This window comes from Ixodes scapularis, unplaced genomic scaffold (assembly GCF_016920785.2).
Source record: "Ixodes scapularis isolate PalLabHiFi unplaced genomic scaffold, ASM1692078v2 PGA_scaffold6__148_contigs__length_123643588, whole genome shotgun sequence".
In the NCBI taxonomy this organism is placed as follows: Eukaryota; Metazoa; Arthropoda; class Arachnida; order Ixodida; family Ixodidae; genus Ixodes; species Ixodes scapularis.
The window spans coordinates 57,101,516-57,120,561 of record NW_024609881.1 but is presented as its reverse complement, the minus strand read 5'-3'; the positions used below and the strand labels follow the sequence as shown (position 1 = coordinate 57,120,561).

Below are 19,046 nucleotides of genomic sequence, written 5' to 3'. Positions count from 1 at the left end.
ATTATTTTACAATAACATTGTTATCTCTTCTGGTGGAGGCTCGACAGACGTTGCATTCATTTTCGCGCACCAAACGGTGACTCGCAGAGGGAATATAGAAAACGGTGTTACTGCCTTATTTTTCAATAACACACGCTTGCGGGTTTGCGCTGACGAGGCCTCAAAACCGAAACTCGCGTACCGTGACTGCGCCCGCTACTGCCCAACCCCGTTGTCACACATCTTCTGCACAAAGACAGTTTAAAATTTCCAGTAACAATACAAAAATGACACGGATACAATTATCTTGGAGAATATCACCCTATTTAGTAATGACTGCGTCAATATGCGTTTAAAAAACCTAGACACTTTTTTTTTCTCGCATGATAAAACGAGATATCAATTTTTAAGTCTGGTAACAATGTATCTTTGCCGAATCTTTGCTGAATCTTTAGAAAAGTTCAGCAAAAATTCGGCTTGGTCGAATCCCGAGATTCGGCGCGGAATTTTCGATTCGGCAAAAGTTTGGCCCATCACTACTTCCTAGTACGGCCATGGTGCCCAGTTTCCTCCTAAAACAGTCAAAGGCTGTTCACACAGGACACAACAAATGCCCTGCTCTGTCGAAAAAATGTGCATAGTTGTGATGAAAAAAATTGCCTGCATAATAATGCGGTAGATTTATAGGGTGGGTGGTGCTCTTAGTTTCGGTGGTGCCTAGGGTAGGGTTTTGTATGGAAAAAGATTATATCGCACCATTGTCTCTTTGTGACGCTGCACACGCTTCCCTTCAGCATTACCCGGATGCAAAGCCTTTGTGCATAATTTTCTGGGTCTCCAAGAGAAGGGAAGTGCACTTTCCTGCCCTTTTCACTCCTCATTCCGTGTGCTCTTTCTACACCACCTGCTTCTGCTCCTCTTTTTCTTGCCCTTTCCACCCCTCTCCGTTGTGCGCACTTTTTCACACCACCTGTTTCTGCTCCTCTTCTTGTGTGCTGGGTCTGTAGCTGGGTCAGCGGTACACTTTGCTTCCACGCCGGTGATGGGTTTGATCCCTGGCACCGGTTGCAATCTTATTTTTACAGTGAAGCTTTTTAAGGGCTAGTTCTCCCATTATCGTTTCCACGGACAGGTGGCATTTCGATACAAAACTTGAGCCAGGTCACCATCACCCTACGTCATTGTCTCACCTACCAATGGTGTGTGTCCTGTTTCCCATGACATTGAGATCGCGCTAGCGCTCGTATCAGTTGCCCTTTGGACTCACAAGGGGTCGGCCGCATGCCATTCATTCGGAGGAAGCAGAGCTGGAGCGCAAGGAGCGGCGATGTGCGCAGCAGCGCAAACGCCATGAAGCCGCTATCGCCTCGAGTTTCAGTGCATCGAGGGGTTCCAAATCCTTTGTGAAAGAAGAGCAGATTGCTCGCCTGGGACGAGGCCAAGAACAGAAGTGGCGATGTGACCGGCGCCTGCGGGCCAATGCCACGGATGACGATCGTGCCACGGAAGCCAAGCGTAAGAGCGAGGCCCGGCGAAGACAGGACGCCACGCCGGCTGGACAGTTTTACAGCGGAGCTGTTAAAACCTAGGTTCCGCAGGATCATGTCCGGTATGTCGGCACAAACCTGCCTGGAGAGCTACCGCCATCTATAAGCGACGGCGGCAAGCACACAACTAGTATAATATCCGCTGTTGCTCGTAGATGGCGCCAACCTTTCCGGTTATAATAGAAGAATGGATAGTTGGGCGCGTTGGTGGGACTTCATTGTAGGAAACAGCGCGAAAAACAGACAACGACGAAGAAGAAGCACACAGTGTATCGAGTACAGCTCCGCTGGTCTTCCATCTTCACCAAAGTGGAAAGGCTGAAAGTTTTTTTTTTTTCTTTTCAAGATCGTTGTGCGGTTACGGATTGACCGCCTGACATATTTCATGTTTCGCGGCTACTGAGGTCGGTTGGCTCTATAAAACTACCGCTTTAAAAGCACAAGCGTTGCAGCACGTGAATATGCAAACAGCATGGACCTTTTCTTTGCTGTCATCTCCTCTAGTTTTTAGAATGTTGGGGACAGACAACATCGGCGGAGTGGAGCCCTTTACGACAGCCAGCAGTGCGTGCGAGCGGCTGTTGGGTCCCACATGATGAGCACAGAAGTGGAGGGAAGCTTTCCTCCCAGCAAAAAACAAAATGTGCCAAAGCAGACCAGAAGTAAAGGAAAATCTCAATTTCCGGTACTGCAAATGCTGTGAACTGCAGAAGATGCGTCCCGTTTGGACAGCCCTTTAAGAGAGGCGGCGGTAAAAAGACTGCTCAAGTTTGCACCTTGTGGTTTATAAAGAAAACATCAATATGACATTTCAAAATGGACATTTCTAGCTGTCCTGGAGTGGTCAGGTAGACTCATTTATGGTTATGGGTGAATGGCTCTTACATGTTTACATATGGCGTTTACCTTGTTTACAAGACATTAAGGTTAAGCTTTTTATTCAAAATATTTAGTGGCAGTCGCCTCTGGCAGAGATTGACGTCTGCAGGCGACCTGCGCTTTGGGCACCTCCTCGCACCTTGTATTGCAAACGTGGCCCCTCAACCACGTGACCCTGATAGAGCGGTTGGGAGCTCTCTGTAATACGGGCTTTCTACTGATCTCCCTGCAGCGGTGCGGCCTCTGGTGGCTGCAGGAGGCACTGCGCCCGCGACAACGGTTCGGTTGCAGGCGGCCACGGTGAGCATCCCCGGTCTGGCAACCATGGTGGCCAACCCCGGTGGTGCACAGCAGGTGGTGGCCACCAAGACTGTGCTGGCACCAGCCGTCCCCTCCAAGGGTGAGTACCGTCAGCGCGATAATTCTCCTCCATTTCTTTTGCGGGAAAAGAAGAGATTTCGTGCCGCAATTCTTTTCGCCGGGTAGTTAGTCCCTCAAGCCGCGGTCACACTGCAAAAATGTCACGCAAAAAATTGGCTTCAGAAGGCACTATTGTTGGTCATGCATTAATAGTGATGGCATTCGTCAGGAGGCTCGTGACACAGATTTTGGGCAAGCACCTTATTTTATAGATAGATCACGACGCAATCATTGACGTCGGCGCGACTGCAGCGCGCCACCTCGAAATTGTGTGATTGCTTCGTCTCTGTGTAACCGTTTAGTGGTCAAACTGTTTCCCCACCATTATTGCAGCTTCGCGTGTGTGCCTTGTCCTGGCTCTGTCTAATCGTTTTAATGTTCAAGCTGTTTCACCACCATCATTGACCATGTACCAACTAGCTCGGCTGAAACCAATAATTGCTCCATAGCTTGGGCACAGATGTGAACGTGTGCGTACAGCCAGTCTGCATATGCGCGGTGCGGGCTTATGTGCTTCCTAGGACGAAGTTGTAGAGTACGACATCAAAGACGGCGTCTAGGGCAACCTCTAGGACGACCTCGGGGACGATGTCCTAGAGTGCGATATCTAGGATGACCTCTAGGCCGCTCTCAAGGGCTACCTCTAGGGCGAGGTCCTAGATGACGATGATAACGTCGATGTCTAGGACGACCTCTCTGACGACCTCTAGGAAGACATCCGCAAACGCCTGGCAGCCACGCACGCATGGCGCATCCAAGGCCACTTACCGTGTCGCGAAAAACAGGTGAAGTAGCTAAGGAATGCTATCGCATTAATACAGTCTGGTGACACGTTTGAAGCATACATTCGTACGAAACAAACATGCGTCGAACGTCCTTGAGACGTATCCGCAGACAATGCTGACTTTCTGTTTGCAGCGAACACCTTGTCCTTTGTATGATATGCGTGCAGTGTGGCCGCAGCGTAAGGTACCTCATCAGTGTTCACTAGCTTTGTGAGTTTCTCAAGACGTTTCTGCAATGCTTTTATGGCAGCTGTGAAAGACAGTTTTTCATCTTGACGCGCAGTGGTGGTGAACCCGACCACGGCGGCAGCAGCCAGTGCGGCGGCGGCGGCCAGTGCAGCAGATGCAGCCACCAATCCGGCCACGAAGCCATCCGAAGCCGCCGCCACAAAAGCAGAGGGTGACCTCACCTCCCCCGTGGTTTCGCCACCCAACTCGCCCCAGCAGTTTGTGCTCACCTCGGCCATCACCCAGCAAAGTGAGTGGTTTCTGTCGACGGCAGTTGGTCAGGAAGGTTGTGACAAACGAATGGTGCAAAGGGGAAGCACTTGCGAGACGCAGGTGTTCTATGGCAAGCTGAGGTCAAGTCAAAGGGTCAATATGTCATTGAAAAGAAGTTTATGGCTGTCACCTTGAACTAAAAAGTGAAGGTTATAAGTAAACACAAGGTCATGTGATGAGGAAGCCTTGGCAAAGCGATCTGTTATCCAACAAGTCATTGTCAAAGGTTGTAGGGTCAAGGTGTCATTGCAAAAAGGTAAGCGATCATCATTTTGGATTGAAAGTTCAAGGTCATAGGTGAGCTTAAGGTCATAGGACAAGGAGGCGTTTACAGATCAAGCTGTCTGTTTTGTTACAAGTCAATGTCAAAGGTTGTAGGGTCAAAGTGTCACTTGAACAAGGTAAACGGCTACCATCTTGATTGAAAGCTCAAGGTCTTAGGTAAGCATAAGGTCATAACAAGGAAGCATTTGCAAAGCAAGCTGTTTTGTTACAAGACGTCAAACTTTGTAGGGTCAAGGTGTCATTGGAGAGAGGTAAACAGCCACCATCTTAAATTGAAAAGTACAAGAAGTATTTGTCAGAGCAAGCTGTTTTGTTGGGAGTCAATTTTAAAGGTGTCAGTGTCATTTGAATCAGGTAAACGGCTACCATGTTAGATTGGGATGTCAAGGTCATAGGTAAACATAAGGTCACATGACAAGAAAGCCGTTGCGAAGCAAGCATTTTGTGGCAAGTAGGTGTGACCATACTCCCAGCAGCGTGCGAGCGTCCGCCTCTTTGTGTCCTTCTGCACAGTCGTGCGTCAGGCATTGATGAACCCCCAGACGTCTCCGGAGATCCAGCAGAAGCTGCTGGCGCTGCAGCGCCACCACCAGCAGATGCAGCGCACGCCAGCGGTGGCCACGGCGGCCGGCAGGAGCTCCTCCTCATCCTCGTCCTCTTCATCGTCCTCCTCTTCGTCCTCTTCCTCGTCGTCGGCGGGCGGCCCCGCCGGTGGTCCCTCACCAGGTGCCAAGACCAAGGCTCCCGAGCAGAAGGACGAGGGACAGAGGTGGGCATCGATCGGAATTTCGGAACCCTCTCGCTCCCCGTCGCATTGCCTCAAATCTGAAGCCCATCACATTCACGTCACTTCCATTTCTCAAAGCACATTGACAGCCAAAAGGGGTCCAGCTGCACCAAAAACTCACCCCGTCACATTGCCGCTGCCATCAAATAATTAACTCGCCGTCACATTTGCACATCTGAAGCCCAGTAATTCCGCACCATGTTCACATTGCAAAGTGCATCAGCGTTTCAAAAATCTATTGCCCGTCGAGTGCAGTTCGGCCAAGTCAAACTCTTGTCCAACATCCAGAAGCTCAGCCAAATTCCTTGCCCATGGTGCGATGCAGTGTTGCCACATCAGGCACTCGTCCCCGTCGCGTCATCATGCCCATCAAATTTGTTCGGTCACTCATCATCGCAGCATGCTCTCCTCAGAAATATTCGAGTCGCTCACCGTCGCATTGGGAAATCTAAAAGCCACTATTTATTTTATCACAAACTTTTCAGAGTTCATGATGTCACTCACCATTGCATCACACGCTTTTCGGAGTCCATGGGGTCATTCAGGGTTATTCACAGTGGCACCCAAGAACAACGCGTGATAGTGAACAACCCCGAACGACCTCGTGAACTGACAATTCTGGCGGTGTTATGAGTGTGACGGCGCAAGTTCACGAGCAAGTTTGTCGAGGCGTGGGCACGAGTCAATAATGTTCCGTCGTGCTGCAAAAGTTTACTTTCCAATCGGATGCTTTGAGAGTCGCTTGGGACTCTCTAAACGCAACGAAAGGCAACGAGCACCCGCTGAAGATGGTCCCTCTTCCGGAAATTTTCTGCGGGAGAGGTACCGTAGCCGCCCGGCCGATCGCAAATTCTCCACGGACGAATGTATCCGGAGCATGGAAACGACAAAATGTTGCACCTCACACGCCATCTCTTCTTTTCCCGCAGGGTGACGGTCTGCCAGCAGGTGCTGAAGGGCATAGTGGACAAGATAGAGCGGGAGGAGAAGACGACGGGGCGCCGCCAGCGGGCCAAGGAGTCCGCGGAGGAGCGCAAGGCACGGGCCTGCCAGGCCAAGCTGCAGGGGGTGCTGGTGCGGCACACGGACTTCCTCCGCCGAGAGATCATGCGCAAGCGGGCCCTCATGGAGAAGGAGCTCCAGATTCAGATACAGGTGGGCGGCGTGCGTCGTTATGGCAGCAGACTCCCTTTCCGCTTTGGATCACTCTCCTCCGGCTTCACATTCCACGAACGCCTCGGCTGCCGGGGGTTTGGACCTTCCCAATTTCCGGCTTGCCTTCTTCGTTATCACTTCTATGACGAACTGCCAGGGTTGTGACGATTTGTTAAACATGCCACTAACTAGACTTAATTTGTTGCCGCTCAGAGGCCGCTTCCAACGTAACAATGGCACGGGACATCGAGCAAACGACTGGAAGATGCATACCGGGCATTGCGACGTCGGCACGGTGCCCAGAGCAAATCGAGACCGTTGTGGTGGCTTGGGGCAACGGGTCAAAGAAAGACGTTGCCTAGAACGATTCTAGAGGAGCGCAGAAGTTCGGGTGTAGTGCCCGGCCGTAAAGAGGGCTAGGGACGAGAGCCCCGAGAAAATAAAGAGGAAGGAAGGCAATTTTGACGCCCAGTAACTCGTTGGATAAACGTCGAATTTTCAAGGGGTTTTAAAGGGATGCTAGACTAAAATTTGGATTTCACGAAATAAGCCATCGCTCATATCTCAACACCTCAAACAGATGGCCGTATTCTGGGAAAGGAAGAGCGCAATCAAGCGAGACATTTGACTTTGCAATTCTCCAGGAACGGTAGAGAATGGGTCAAGAGGGGGCTTCTCTCTTTCTCGCTTCGGTTCACCTGCCCGAGTGGACAAAACGATGCGAGATGTCTCGTCTGCCGCATTCAACCGTGCACTTCTCTTCCCAAAAATACGGCCATCCATTAGAGACATCGCTAAACGAGCGATGATATGGGGTTTTGCAACGTCCCGCCTGTCGCCCCAGCCGTTTGTTTCGTGAGCTTTGAATTTCGGTTTGGTGTCCCTTTAACGAGCTTGGAACTGTCTCCCAAAGTAAGGTATTTCCGAAGGTGTGTGCCTCTGATTGCACATGGCATCACTCAAACATGCTGTCGTCCTCGGTTTTCGAGAACTTGGGAAGCTCTCTCTTCAGGCGCAAATGTGCATCGACCCACAGTTGCGACGGCACATCTAAAAGCGGACCCGTCGTACCTCTCGGCATTCGAACCCCAGACAAGGAAATGATCACCACGTGGAGATAATTCATATCAGAAGCAAGTAGACATCCTCATGCGAGGGTCTAGCAGCTTCAAAGGCCCTCTTTACAGAAGGCCGCCTGAAGTTCCTTGCGTAACTTTTAACGCAGAACGCGTTTTATGCGACGTTTTCACCGGGAAAATTGCCACTAACGAACGTTGTAGAGACCGTCGTGAACAAGCGACGCATTGGATGCGTTGCAGACATACGGTCATATACAACTTTTATCTATGTGCAAAAGTGAGGTGTAAAGTAAACGAGAGCATGCAGGGACGTCAGAACGCCGAGCTCCGGTTGGAATGATTAGTGGGCAGGCCTAAAGCTAGCCCCCCCGCGTTTCCAATGCACTCGTTGGGTGCATTAGAATGTTGGCATCCGGCGTTTGGCTCCGGCATTTGAACGCGTTCGACGATAGCAGGGGAAGCTGAGGCCGCTAGCTTTGCGTCTAGCCACTAGTCATTCGAACCAGAGCTCGGCGTTCTGACGTGTCTGCGCGCTCTCGTCCCCTCCTCTCTTTCAGTTTCTAGGCGTGTGAATTTCGAGCCCCAGGTGGGGCTCGAACCTGGGTTGGTGCAGTGGCAGTCGGGTGCTACATCCACCAAACCACTAGTGCAGCTGATATGGATGGGTCAGTGTTTTTATTTGAATGCAAAAGTGCTGTCAATAGCAGCAGGTTTTGGACGAAAAAAAAAATAAATTCGTAGGGGTACGGAAACCAAGTTCTGGAGCTCATCTCTTTGGGGTGATGCAACAATTTTTACGTCGAAAGCATTTGCAGCTTTAAATTTTTACATTGTTTATCTTACCAAAATGAAGGGAGAAACTGCCTCATTCTTTTGAAATATTGCGATTCCGTTATGTAATAGCAAAGAAAAGAACGGGAACATTTCTCGATTTGCATCGTGGGGTGGCGGTCATGGGAACTGTGGCTTGACGCGCAAGGGGTATAATGTAATAAATTGGCAAGATGTGCCATTATGTGCTCAATCGAGTGCTACATTTTATAAATATTGTTGTTTTAACCTGAGTAAATGCGTCAAAAACCTAATATCATCGACAAAGATGTACTATATTCAGTTCTACTAGTACCATCTGCCCGAGGTGAAAAAAATCTTCCTCCCTTGAGCGTCGCCCCGTTGTGCTACTACGTCAGTCGAACTTCCTTACGGAAAGGCAAGCTCTTTGCTCCCTCCCGCAACCCCTCTCCAAGTCGCTCAGATAGTCGCAAGCAGAGGCTGCACGCGCTGGAGGCTCTGAGAGAGAACCTAACTGGATACGCCCTATCACCCTTTTGGCACGGAACAGAATGGGCAACTCTCCTCATCGTACGCAAGTGAGGGGGAGACGGTGAACTGGCTCGAGTTTTGTCAACACGCCACTTGTCCGCAGACACGATAGTAGAGGAACTAGCCCTTAACAGCTCCGTTGTAAAGGAGGAGATAGAATCGAGGAGAGTGATCCCTTTTTGACGAGAGTCTATTTCGTCTGAAAACAAGCTAGGGACGACAAGGGGAGAGACTGACCTTCTTGCCCTTTAGTAGAGGTCTGGGCTCCAACTATTTATACCAGAAGGGTCCACAAAGGTCACGTGGACATATTCCATACAGCAAGCTAACCGGTCGCGTGCAGATGGTCTTGTCCAAGGTCATCGGAGCCACGTTGTGTTGGAGTGCCTTGCTAAGCCTAGCTTTCGCTTGTTCGGTGGGATCGTTGTCGTTGTTGGTTTTTTAAGTATTCATGGTTCCAGCATTTGTCTCCGCCACGGCGTTCAGTTTTACATACTTTTATTTTATAGCCGAGCTGTTAAGGGCTAGGTTTCCGAGGATCGTGTCCGGTACCAAACAAATGTCGACACAAAACTCTGGACAGCTACCACCATCCATGAGTGACGTCGGCAACCAAGCAACCAGCTTGCCGGCCTCGCTCATAGATGGCGGCAACCTTTCCACTCTGACCTGAATAGAGAGGCTGAATTTCTCTGGGCATCGTCCTCGATGTCGTCCTAGAAGTCGTCCTTGAGGCCGTCCTAGACATCGTCCTCGAGGTCGTCCTAGAAGTCCTCCTTGAGGTCGCCCTAGAAGTCCTCCTTGAGGTCGTCCTAGACATCGTCCTTGAGGTCGGCCTAGACGTCGTCCCTGAGGTCGTCCTCGAGGTCATCCTAGAAGTTGTCCTAGACGTCGTCCTTCAAGTCATCCTTGAGGTCGTCGCACCATAGTACAGCTTTGCTGGTCTTCCTTCTTCACCAGAGTGGAAAGGCTGAAAGTTTTTGTCTCTTGCTGCTTGAAGTCAGGACACAGAGAGCACATAGAAATGCACGTTGGTTGTCATGACGACGTAAGCAAGCGATTTTGCCGGCGATGTGGATTTGATCATAAAAAGTGCATAAACCTCTGGAGCTGTACGTCGTAGGCATGGTCGTAAAATTTCATCATAGCTTACGAAAAACTTGCGATAATTTCTCATCATGAATATGAATTTCTTCTTAGGTTTTGTAGTAAGATAGTTTAATGAATAAACTTTGTTATCTGTTGCGGACAACAAAGACAAGGCAGACAGGTTATACAGATACGATTAGGCCAAATCGCTTCTCGGCCATCATGGCCACTGGTGATGTAGCGGCATCTTCGTCGTCATCATACCCACCGCTCTCGTCGCACTGGTCGGCCATCACACACTCGAGGCAGCACCGCCAGCTCCGCGATGTGCTACAGCCCCAGGGTATTTTGATTAAGCGAGATTGTAACGCATTGATGCTGCTAAGTTGCAAAGCTTATAACTACTGTACACTTGGCCCTTTAGGGCACGGTGACGTCAAGGCCGCACCGGATCTGCCAGATCTACCGAGATGCATCGTGCTCTTCTATGGCTGATTATGAAGCGCTCGCCGAAATCCCATCGTTTAGAATGAAAAATATGGCGATCCGCTTAAAATACAACCATGCCATTATCAATTACAGGTTTAGCTGATCCCATTCGATTTATATTTTTGTTTTCTTTATACGGTCGAATCCCGTTAATTCAAACTTGCGGATAATTCGAACTAACATGCAGATCCCATCCTATGCGTCTTTATGGGAGCGAACTCCCGGTAACTCAAACTTTGCTTTATTCAAATTTTCGGTCCCCTTGAGTTTGAATTAACGAGATTCGACTGTATTTCAGGTTTCGATTCACTATCCCTTTAAATAGCAACAAATAAATAGATAAAATAAGAAATATAGAAAGATTAAGTGTTGCAGGAACAACACATTGAGTGTGGTTTGTCTGTGCTCCCTGGACTCTGTAAGCGTCATGATGCCCCGTCTTTTTTCTCATTTATTACAGCAGAAAGAGTTTTTTGCCGCGTTGCATCCAGTAATCTTTTCATGTTGTCCGGTGTTGAGATTCAACCCTCCGCTCTCCTTCCAGTCGGAGCTCCAGATGGACGTGAAGCGGCGAGCGGCGGCGGCGGCCGCCGCCCAACCGTCTGTTCCGGCGTCGCTCGTGACACCTCGCATCCCACCGCAAGAGAAGGTTGCACAGGTGAGATCGACGTCCGGTCGCTCGGCCTTGCCCCAAGCTTGTTCCATTTTATTTATTAAACCTTTTTGTACTCGTCTCCCCTTCAAGGAATAAATTTTGGTTCTCGCGGTGCATTCCTGCCTTCCCCATTGATGTGGGGAATTGTATGTGCATTTACGATCATTTTTATTTGTTATTCTATCAAAATGTACACACTAAAAAAAAGTTTTTTTTTTTTTTTTTTGCAAACAAATATTGTAATGATTAACTTTACAGTTACAGTTTTTACAGTTAAAGCATTAGCTTTACAGTTGGAAGGAGTAGCTTCACGGTGGTTCTTAAATGGGGGTCTACGAACCCTTCGAGTCCTCAAAGGCCTTCTCGGGTTCCCCGAATCCCTCGACCGTCGGTCAAGCCGAGCGATAAAAAATCAATTTCTTTTTTGTTGACGCTGGCTGTCCCACGAAGCTAAATAGAGTAAGCCATGCGTGCCGAGCGAGTATGGTTGATTATTCTCGTTTCAGAGCTTCGAAGTGGCTCCGCACGCATTTAGTTTTCTCGATTTGCACTTCTGTTGTCGTAGTCGTCTGACACCACCCTCCATTTTGGCGGACAGGGTCCCCTATCACTTCCGCCAATTCAGTAGGGGTCCTTGAAGCACCGGTAATTGAGTACCAATGTTCTAAGGGTCTATTGTTTGAAAAAGTAGCTCTTACAAGCACAAAAATTTTTTTCTGGAGATAAGAATGACCATACTTTTTCCTTCTCTTTAAACACATTTTTCCCTCCTCCTTAACAAAGTGCATACATTAAAAGAAACTAGACTGAAGAGAAGAGTTTTCGTATTCCATTATCGCCCAGAGGTTGCGAAGCACCTTGCTGCTTGACGTTCGAGCCCTGCCGTTTTCCGAACCGCCGCAGGTGATGCGGACCCTGGAGAGCAACAAGCAGCAGCAGCAGCAACAGCATCAACACCAGCAGCCGCACCAGACGGCATCGCGCAAGCGCGCCGTGTCGCAGTCGAGCGAGAGCGAGGGCTCCTCGCCCGTGGCGGCCCGCAGCAAGGCCAAGAAGCCCAAGCTGACGAGCGGGGCCAACCGGGGACCCGCCCCGACGGCCCCCCGCCCCAGCCCGGCCCTGGGAGGGGGTGTCCTCATGGGCGGGCACCCCAAGCAGAGGGCGGGGGGAGGGGCCACCATGGGCCACCACAAGCTGTACTGCGTCTGCAAGAAGCCCTATGACCCCTCCAAGTAAGTGACTCGAGGTCGATCAGTCGGCAGCTCCACTCGCGTCCGAATCACTCGAAGCCGTTGTCGCAGCCAGAGAAAAACGCGCGACGCTGTCGTCGCACATTGAGCGAGCTTGCGTAATTTCGGTGCGTCTTGCACCGGTCATTCACCGACCCAAAGCTTCATCCTTTTCGCTTTCGTCGCCGTTAGAAATGGCGACGGCTGCGCGGAAGTTGTCTGTATGCGGATCGTCGGTGCAAGGCATCTGGCTATGTGGAAGGTCCATTATTACCGGTGAATCGGATGACTTATGAGGAAATTCGCAAATTACGATGGAATCTAGCGGATCGGCTATTGGGAACCGTCGGAGAATTCTATTAGTTGTTACAGAGCTTGGGAATTATTGGGGAATTTTGCTCGCCTCGTAAGAGCTCGGGGAATAAGGAAAAAAAAACTTGCAAGAGTCGGGAAATTTTCAGATAAATGTTTCTTCATAAACTCGTGTCTGAACGCAATTCTCTCGGTGCGTTGGTACTTTTATTCGTTGTAAGCCTACTTACCCTACAAGTATTGGTGGAAGCTTCCACATGCATATCTTGTCGTTCTGTTTAAGCTCACAAAAGATCACAGTCTACGATGGTGCTTGAATATTCTGTCGGTCATTTTAGGACTTCTCCCTCCAGTTTACGACGAAATATATGTCGTCAGGCAGAACCTGGCAAGGTTTGAGATTTTAGAAAAGTAATTGATAGCTGCATGTTTACGACTCCTCTTGCAACAACGGTGCACCAGAACGTTAACGAGCGGCATGTACGCGCAGGTTCATGATTGGCTGCGACCTGTGCTCCAACTGGTTCCACGTCAAGTGCATCGGCCTGACGGAGGTGCAGGCCAAGGCCATGGACAAGTATGTGTGCAACGAGTGCCGCACCGACCACAAGACGTCCACCCAGGAACTGTACTGCCTCTGCCGGCAGCCCTACGACGAATCTCAGTGAGTCCGTCGCCCTTTGACGTGCCTGCGGTTGCAGGTCCTGGGTCGAGCGGAGACGTGAAGCTCTTGTCCGTGCTTGCATCCCAGGTTCTACATCTGCTGTGACCAGTGCCAGGACTGGTTCCACGGGCGCTGCGTCGGGGTCCTGCAGAGCGAGGCGGACTCGATCGAGGAGTACATCTGCCCGACGTGTCAGCGCAACAGCAACATCAACCAGGCCAACCTCAAGCCCCTCCAGGGCAGGGACTTCGACAACCTGCGCAAGCTGCTCAAGGGCCTCCAGGTGCGCAAACGCTTCCGCCGTCGGTTGCCCGTCGCGTCACGGTGTCCGGGATGTGTCTTCGACCGCCAAGCTGAGAGCGGTCTCAAAGTGAAGACAGATCTTGTCGCGAGGGCTGATACGTTGAGTCGTTGGACAACGCGATCCTGGCGGTTGGGCGTAGAAATCTTCGCGTGAAAGGCGAGGGTTGCTGTTGTTGCATCCCGTCTCGTGTCCAGTTTGGTTTCCCTGTGGCTGGGGAGGGACTAGCAGCGGAGTGGTCGGCCGCTGCTCCCACCTCCGCCGCCGCACCACCGTTAGGGTCCCGCCGGGCAAAGGCGCAACGCTTCTACAACGTTGTCTAATGGAAATTGAGGCCCACGTTCGAAAGCGCGGTAAACACGACGTGGTCGGAGACGCGCTGCAGGCATCGTGGTCGCGCGCTTGCAGCGTCTGGGAACTTGGGAGGGACATGGTGCAGGAAGCGTGCGACCGGCCGTCGTCGTGACTGGGTTTCGGAGTCGAGCTCTCGTCTTTCTCTTCGTTCTTCTAAGGTTTTAATCGTCGTCTCATTTGTGTCTGTCGCGTCGCCCCGATTGCAGACTCACAAGATGGCCTGGCCGTTCCTGGAGCCGGTGGATGCGAAAGAGGCGCCGGACTACTACACCATCATCAAAGAACCCATGGGTGAGCGCGGCTTCCTCCACCTTTTGAAACCACTGACGCAGCCGTTGGATTAGAGGCGTGCGAATATTGAAATTTTGATTGCGAATCGAATGTAACGTTCTTGCATTTAATTCCTGTTAGCAAGTATGTCTATGAAAAGAAAGTTTTTATGAAACATTTCATACAGCAATCCCTCGTTATAACGGAGTCAACGGAATTCGATAAAAGCAATAGAGCCGAAAAAACTGTGCCTGCAGTCTTGAACGTGGACGGTGACACTGCACAACACTCTGGCCAGTATATTCAATCGAACAAACCTTGGTTATGAACATCTTGCTGCAGCTTTACCGAGTAAAAAAATAATTATCGTATTTATTCGAATATAAGTCTACCTCTTTTTTTTTTCGGAAATGCTGCCAAAAATTGAGGGTTGACCTACAGTCTTGATCAGAGAAGTTTGACCTACATTGGTGACCAAATTTCACGACCCTACTGAGAACATGGAACTAACAAGTCACTTAGCCGGCATCGCCGTAGCGCCGCGCTGCTTCTTGTTTCAGGAAGCTTTTGGTGAAAAAAAAACAACCGAAACAGCAGCAGCCGACTGGCCGCCGCTTGCGTGCAGCCTTTGGGCGTCGGGTTTCTTGCCAGTTCGCAATTCGTGCCGCTCACGCATGCCCCTCGCGATGCAAGGACAGAAAGGGGACGCGACACTCCCCGCACATTGACCCCCCCCCCCCTTGCGGATGCGCAGCAAAAAGAAGAAATACGGAGGTTTCACTTCTTGTTGCTCACGGCGGCTCGCATTATTACATTTGGTCTTTCGTTGCTTTGCCAATCTCCACTTTCTTTCGTTTTTTTGTTGCCACTCTGCAACGGTGTCAACAAAAAAAAAAATTGGTTGTGGGTATGTTTCTACAGCCTTAAAGTTAGTCTGCCGTCAATGAGCGACTTGTTTCTCAGCTGTGGATGAGCAATTTAGCCAGAGCAGTACAACCGCTAGCCTAGGGTCTTTAACCTGCAACATGCAGCAGTGATACACAACCCCACGTTGGTATGATGCTCATTCAGATCGAAACGGGCAGGGTTGTGGATTGAACCCAGGATCCCTGGGTTCTGCAGCGCGAGCTTTCGCTCCAGGTGCTCCGAGCTGGTGTGCCCTAGACCACTCGGCCACCGATCCCTCCTTGCCATGGTGTCAGTGAGGTATCGTAAGGATGTCAACAAAACTTCCGACGACAATGACATGTCCGGAAGTTCTGTCAATGATTAGGTTTTTAGCATTGCGCTGTGATTTAGCTGAGAGCGCTGTAAATAAAGGTTTGTTTCATTCTTTTGCCCTTCCTTTCCTCTGTTTTTTTTTTAAAAAGTAAAAGAAAGGACAATCTATAGTGAATTTCTTTACTTTTTTTTATTTTTGGCGAATTCAATATAAAGGCATTGACCTAATATTCATAGTCGACTTATATTCCAGTAAATACAGTAAGTGGAGCTTACCGATAATTTCATCCTGGCATCAGCCCTCGAACTGCTCCAGGAATTTCAAGAACACTGCCACCATTGCTACACTTTACATTGTTTCGAAGCAGCCATAGGATGTTTCACGTCTCCGCAGTCGTTGGCGTTTTCCGAGGTGCCTCTCGCAAATTGCTGTGTTTACCCTGGTGGCACGCATTATCATGATCGCAGCATCCGTGGAAGGAGCAACAACGGGAATGTAATGCTAAAATTTTACCCTGTGTAATAAACTAAATATGTATGTGTAGATTTTTCGGGGGGAAAGGTGTGTTCATTATCCGAGTGTATACGGTACTGGCCTTTAGAAACGAAGCCGTGTAAAGATATGTGGGGCAAAACAAAATGTAACATGGCAAGCAGAGCAATGACTACATTATTTATTTGGAATAGTCCGAATCTTCTAATCACCATAATATCTAATGCCAATCTTATTTGGACCCTTTTTGTTACCTCTTTTTTATTGTAGCTAAGTGCTTGGAGCTTGCTTCACCTTTCTCACGGGTTGGCCCGGTATTGCACTGTCTCAGGGGTCAGCCCACCACGAGACTTTTGAAGACATTATTCATAATTTTCGGATATTAAAAAACCTTGAATACGTCAAGCTATAAAAGTGTTGTCTGAATCGAATCGAATAGCAAACATTGGAAAATTATTTTAAGTTTCGTATGTTTGAACATCTCTATTCAGAAGGTATTGATGCACGTTTCCTCGTTTGCGCGCCTCCCAGACCTGCAGACGATCGAGCGTCGCCTGCAGTCCCGGCAGTACCAGAAGCTGAGCGAGTTCATCGGGGACATGACAAAGATCTTTGACAACTGCCGCTACTACAACCCGCGCAACTCGCCCTTCTACCAGTGCGCCGAGGTGCTGGAGGCCTTCTTCGTCCACAAGATCAAGGTGTTCCGCGAGAACATCACGTGATGAGCTCCGCATCACGCGGCAGACACCTGCGAAACTGTGGCGAAGGACACTGCAGTCGCCGCTACCCCGAACTAATATAAGTGGCGAACCATGCAGTGCATCTACTTCGACGCTGCAGGCGACGTTGGCAAACGACATCAGCAGACGGCGCAAGTGACGACGTGGGAAAACAGAACAGTCATTGCGCCGTCTGTTACCATGTCAAGAGCGTGTGTACATAGTGTAGAGGGAGATTGATTATTCATTGCCATTGCAACCACATACCAACGCACCTTTACTGTTTTTTTTTTTTTTTTTTTCCCTTTCCAGTTTTTTTTTATTTGTAGGTAGATTTTACCTGCATCCCGTAAATCACCACCGTACTCTGCGTTTGCTTTTTTTTTTTTTTTTTGCATAATATTTTGTGGGGGCATCTTTAGAATGTTTTTCTTGATTGAGCTGTAGATAATCGAAGAACTTCTATGCGAATGCATTGCATGCAACATTGCGGATTTGGATCCCTTTGTAGGAGACGAACACATCTGTGAAAACTTTTTTGTGTTGCGTTGTCGTTGGTTTTAACCTTGAATTCGTTACAAAAAAATGTAAGATTTCTCTTTGTTGCCATTGTCTGTTTGCTGATATTTATCTTATTTATGTCATCATTTTTTTTTTCTTTCTGCAAATCAATTGGCAACAGATGCACTGGATAACAAAGATGAAACATGCTGTGGGCGTCCCTCATTAAAATTTAATTTTCAGGTACTTTTTTTTTCTGTTGAGTCTGCGAAGGGTATAAGAACGTTTTCCTCACTTCATATCATCCGCTTGACAGTTATTACTTTGTCTTACGCAACCTGTTTTTCTCTCGGTGTTCTCATCATGCGTACAGCACGTGTACAGATTGTCCCGGAGAAATGAAACTGTTCGACTCTCGACCGTAAGCAGAAACTGCCCGGCAACATTGGTTTTATCCCCACAAACTCCCGCGAGCCATCGCTAGCCCTAAAGCCGGCGCCAGGTCACACAATCGGCTCCATATCTGTTACAAAGGAGCAGGCCAACCTCTGGTGTGTGTCTTCTGTCTACCTTATCAGAAAAATTAAAGAGGATTTTCAGCTTGCCAAACAAAGTAAAGCATCTCGTAAAACCCTGCCATCAGGCTTTGAAAAAATAAACAATAGAATGAAGGCAGTTACTTCAAGTAGAGCTAAACTTGTCTTTTTGAAGAACTTTGCAAATGAAATGTGTTGAAGTGTTCTCCGAAAGTCAGCTCAGGCGTTCATTTATTAGCATTCGTTGCAACTGCCCCGTCATAGACCATGGATCAATGTTTAGACTAATGCAAGTAGCATAGATGCATTGACCACATCGCTCGCAACCGACCAATCGTGAGCCAATGGGAGCACTGAAGCGGACTCTGCTGACTTTCGATTGGTCGGTTGAGAAGCAGGTTGCCATGCAGTATACAGCCAACATAATTGGGGTCGCTGGTGTTGGCAGTTGCAGTGCGTGCAGCCGGTACAAAGATTTAAACTGGCTTTAAATTTAAAAAAAGTTTCGTAAAACGAAACGCTAAGTTATGTAGCAAGTTAGTAGAATCTAACACTACTGAAAAAAAAAAAAAATGCCAATGTTCAATTACTTGGCCAGACACATTCTTGCATAATTTCCATTGCCAATTTTTTTTTTTTTTTTTTTTTTTTTTTTTTTTTTTCTGGAGGTAAAATGAAAGTACAGTGCATGGTAGTGTAGATACTTTGCTCCGACAACGAAACTTTCGCAACAGAAAAGGGGTCAACAATAGTTAAATGTAACTTGGTTTGACAGAAAGTTTGCATAGCCCTCAGAAAGTACAAGATTGTATGTTTTGTTGGAATCACTCGAAGCATTGACGCCGTGCAGCAGATCCAAAGTGCGCCTTGTACAAAGGAAAAAAAAAAAAAAAAAAAATGCGAGCAGATGCAGAACAAGAAAAAAATGCAACATTCTTATCTTTTTTTTTTTTCTTTATTACAAGTCAGTCTCTCTCGTCGAGCTGCAATATCATGGGTGTATACTACATCAGCGCACGCCTTGTACATAAGCCATTAACATCTACCACCCCCTCCCCCCAACGTTTGCCATCTCCGTGCTTTCTAAGTGCAGCGGGTAGTGTAGGCGATCGTTTTTTTCTTCCTCTTTGGTTTTGGCCAAAAACCTTGTGTCGTTCGTCCACGGCAAACACCTGCTGGCCTCGCGGGAACTGGCGAAACGCCCGTCCCTGGCCAAGCGAAAACTGGCAGAATGCCAATCCCCGGCCGACGCAAGAACGCCTGTGGTTTTTAATCCCATTTTTGCGGAGGTACGAAACGGACTGGAGTCGTCGGGATGCTTTCGGAACAGAAAACGGGGGGAGGTCCCTCCATTGTGTCGCAGAAATGTGTAATGTTGTAAACATGTTATTTGTATGGATAAAAAAAAAAAAAAGAAATAAATTATATCGAGCAAGAACACCCTTCTCTGGACCTTCCCCAACTACGAGC

General features: G+C 48.8%; 1 protein-coding gene across 1 annotated transcript in view; it reads left to right on the top strand.

Annotated features, from left to right (window-relative positions):
• The window catches only part of LOC8043238 (nucleosome-remodeling factor subunit BPTF), a 98,523-nt gene extending 79,509 nt beyond the window's left edge, over positions 1-19,014 (top strand). The window contains exons 23-32 of the mRNA XM_029989921.3: positions 2,638-2,805; positions 3,894-4,088; positions 4,910-5,165; positions 6,113-6,338; positions 10,863-10,976; positions 11,877-12,205; positions 13,005-13,178; positions 13,266-13,461; positions 14,040-14,124; positions 16,349-19,014. Of these exons, the coding sequence (XP_029845781.2) occupies positions 2,638-2,805; positions 3,894-4,088; positions 4,910-5,165; positions 6,113-6,338; positions 10,863-10,976; positions 11,877-12,205; positions 13,005-13,178; positions 13,266-13,461; positions 14,040-14,124; positions 16,349-16,542 (1,937 nt within the window). The 3' untranslated portion in view covers positions 16,543-19,014. The remainder of the gene's footprint in view (positions 1-2,637; positions 2,806-3,893; positions 4,089-4,909; positions 5,166-6,112; positions 6,339-10,862; positions 10,977-11,876; positions 12,206-13,004; positions 13,179-13,265; positions 13,462-14,039; positions 14,125-16,348) is intronic.
• The last annotated feature ends 32 nt before the right edge of the window (positions 19,015-19,046 follow it).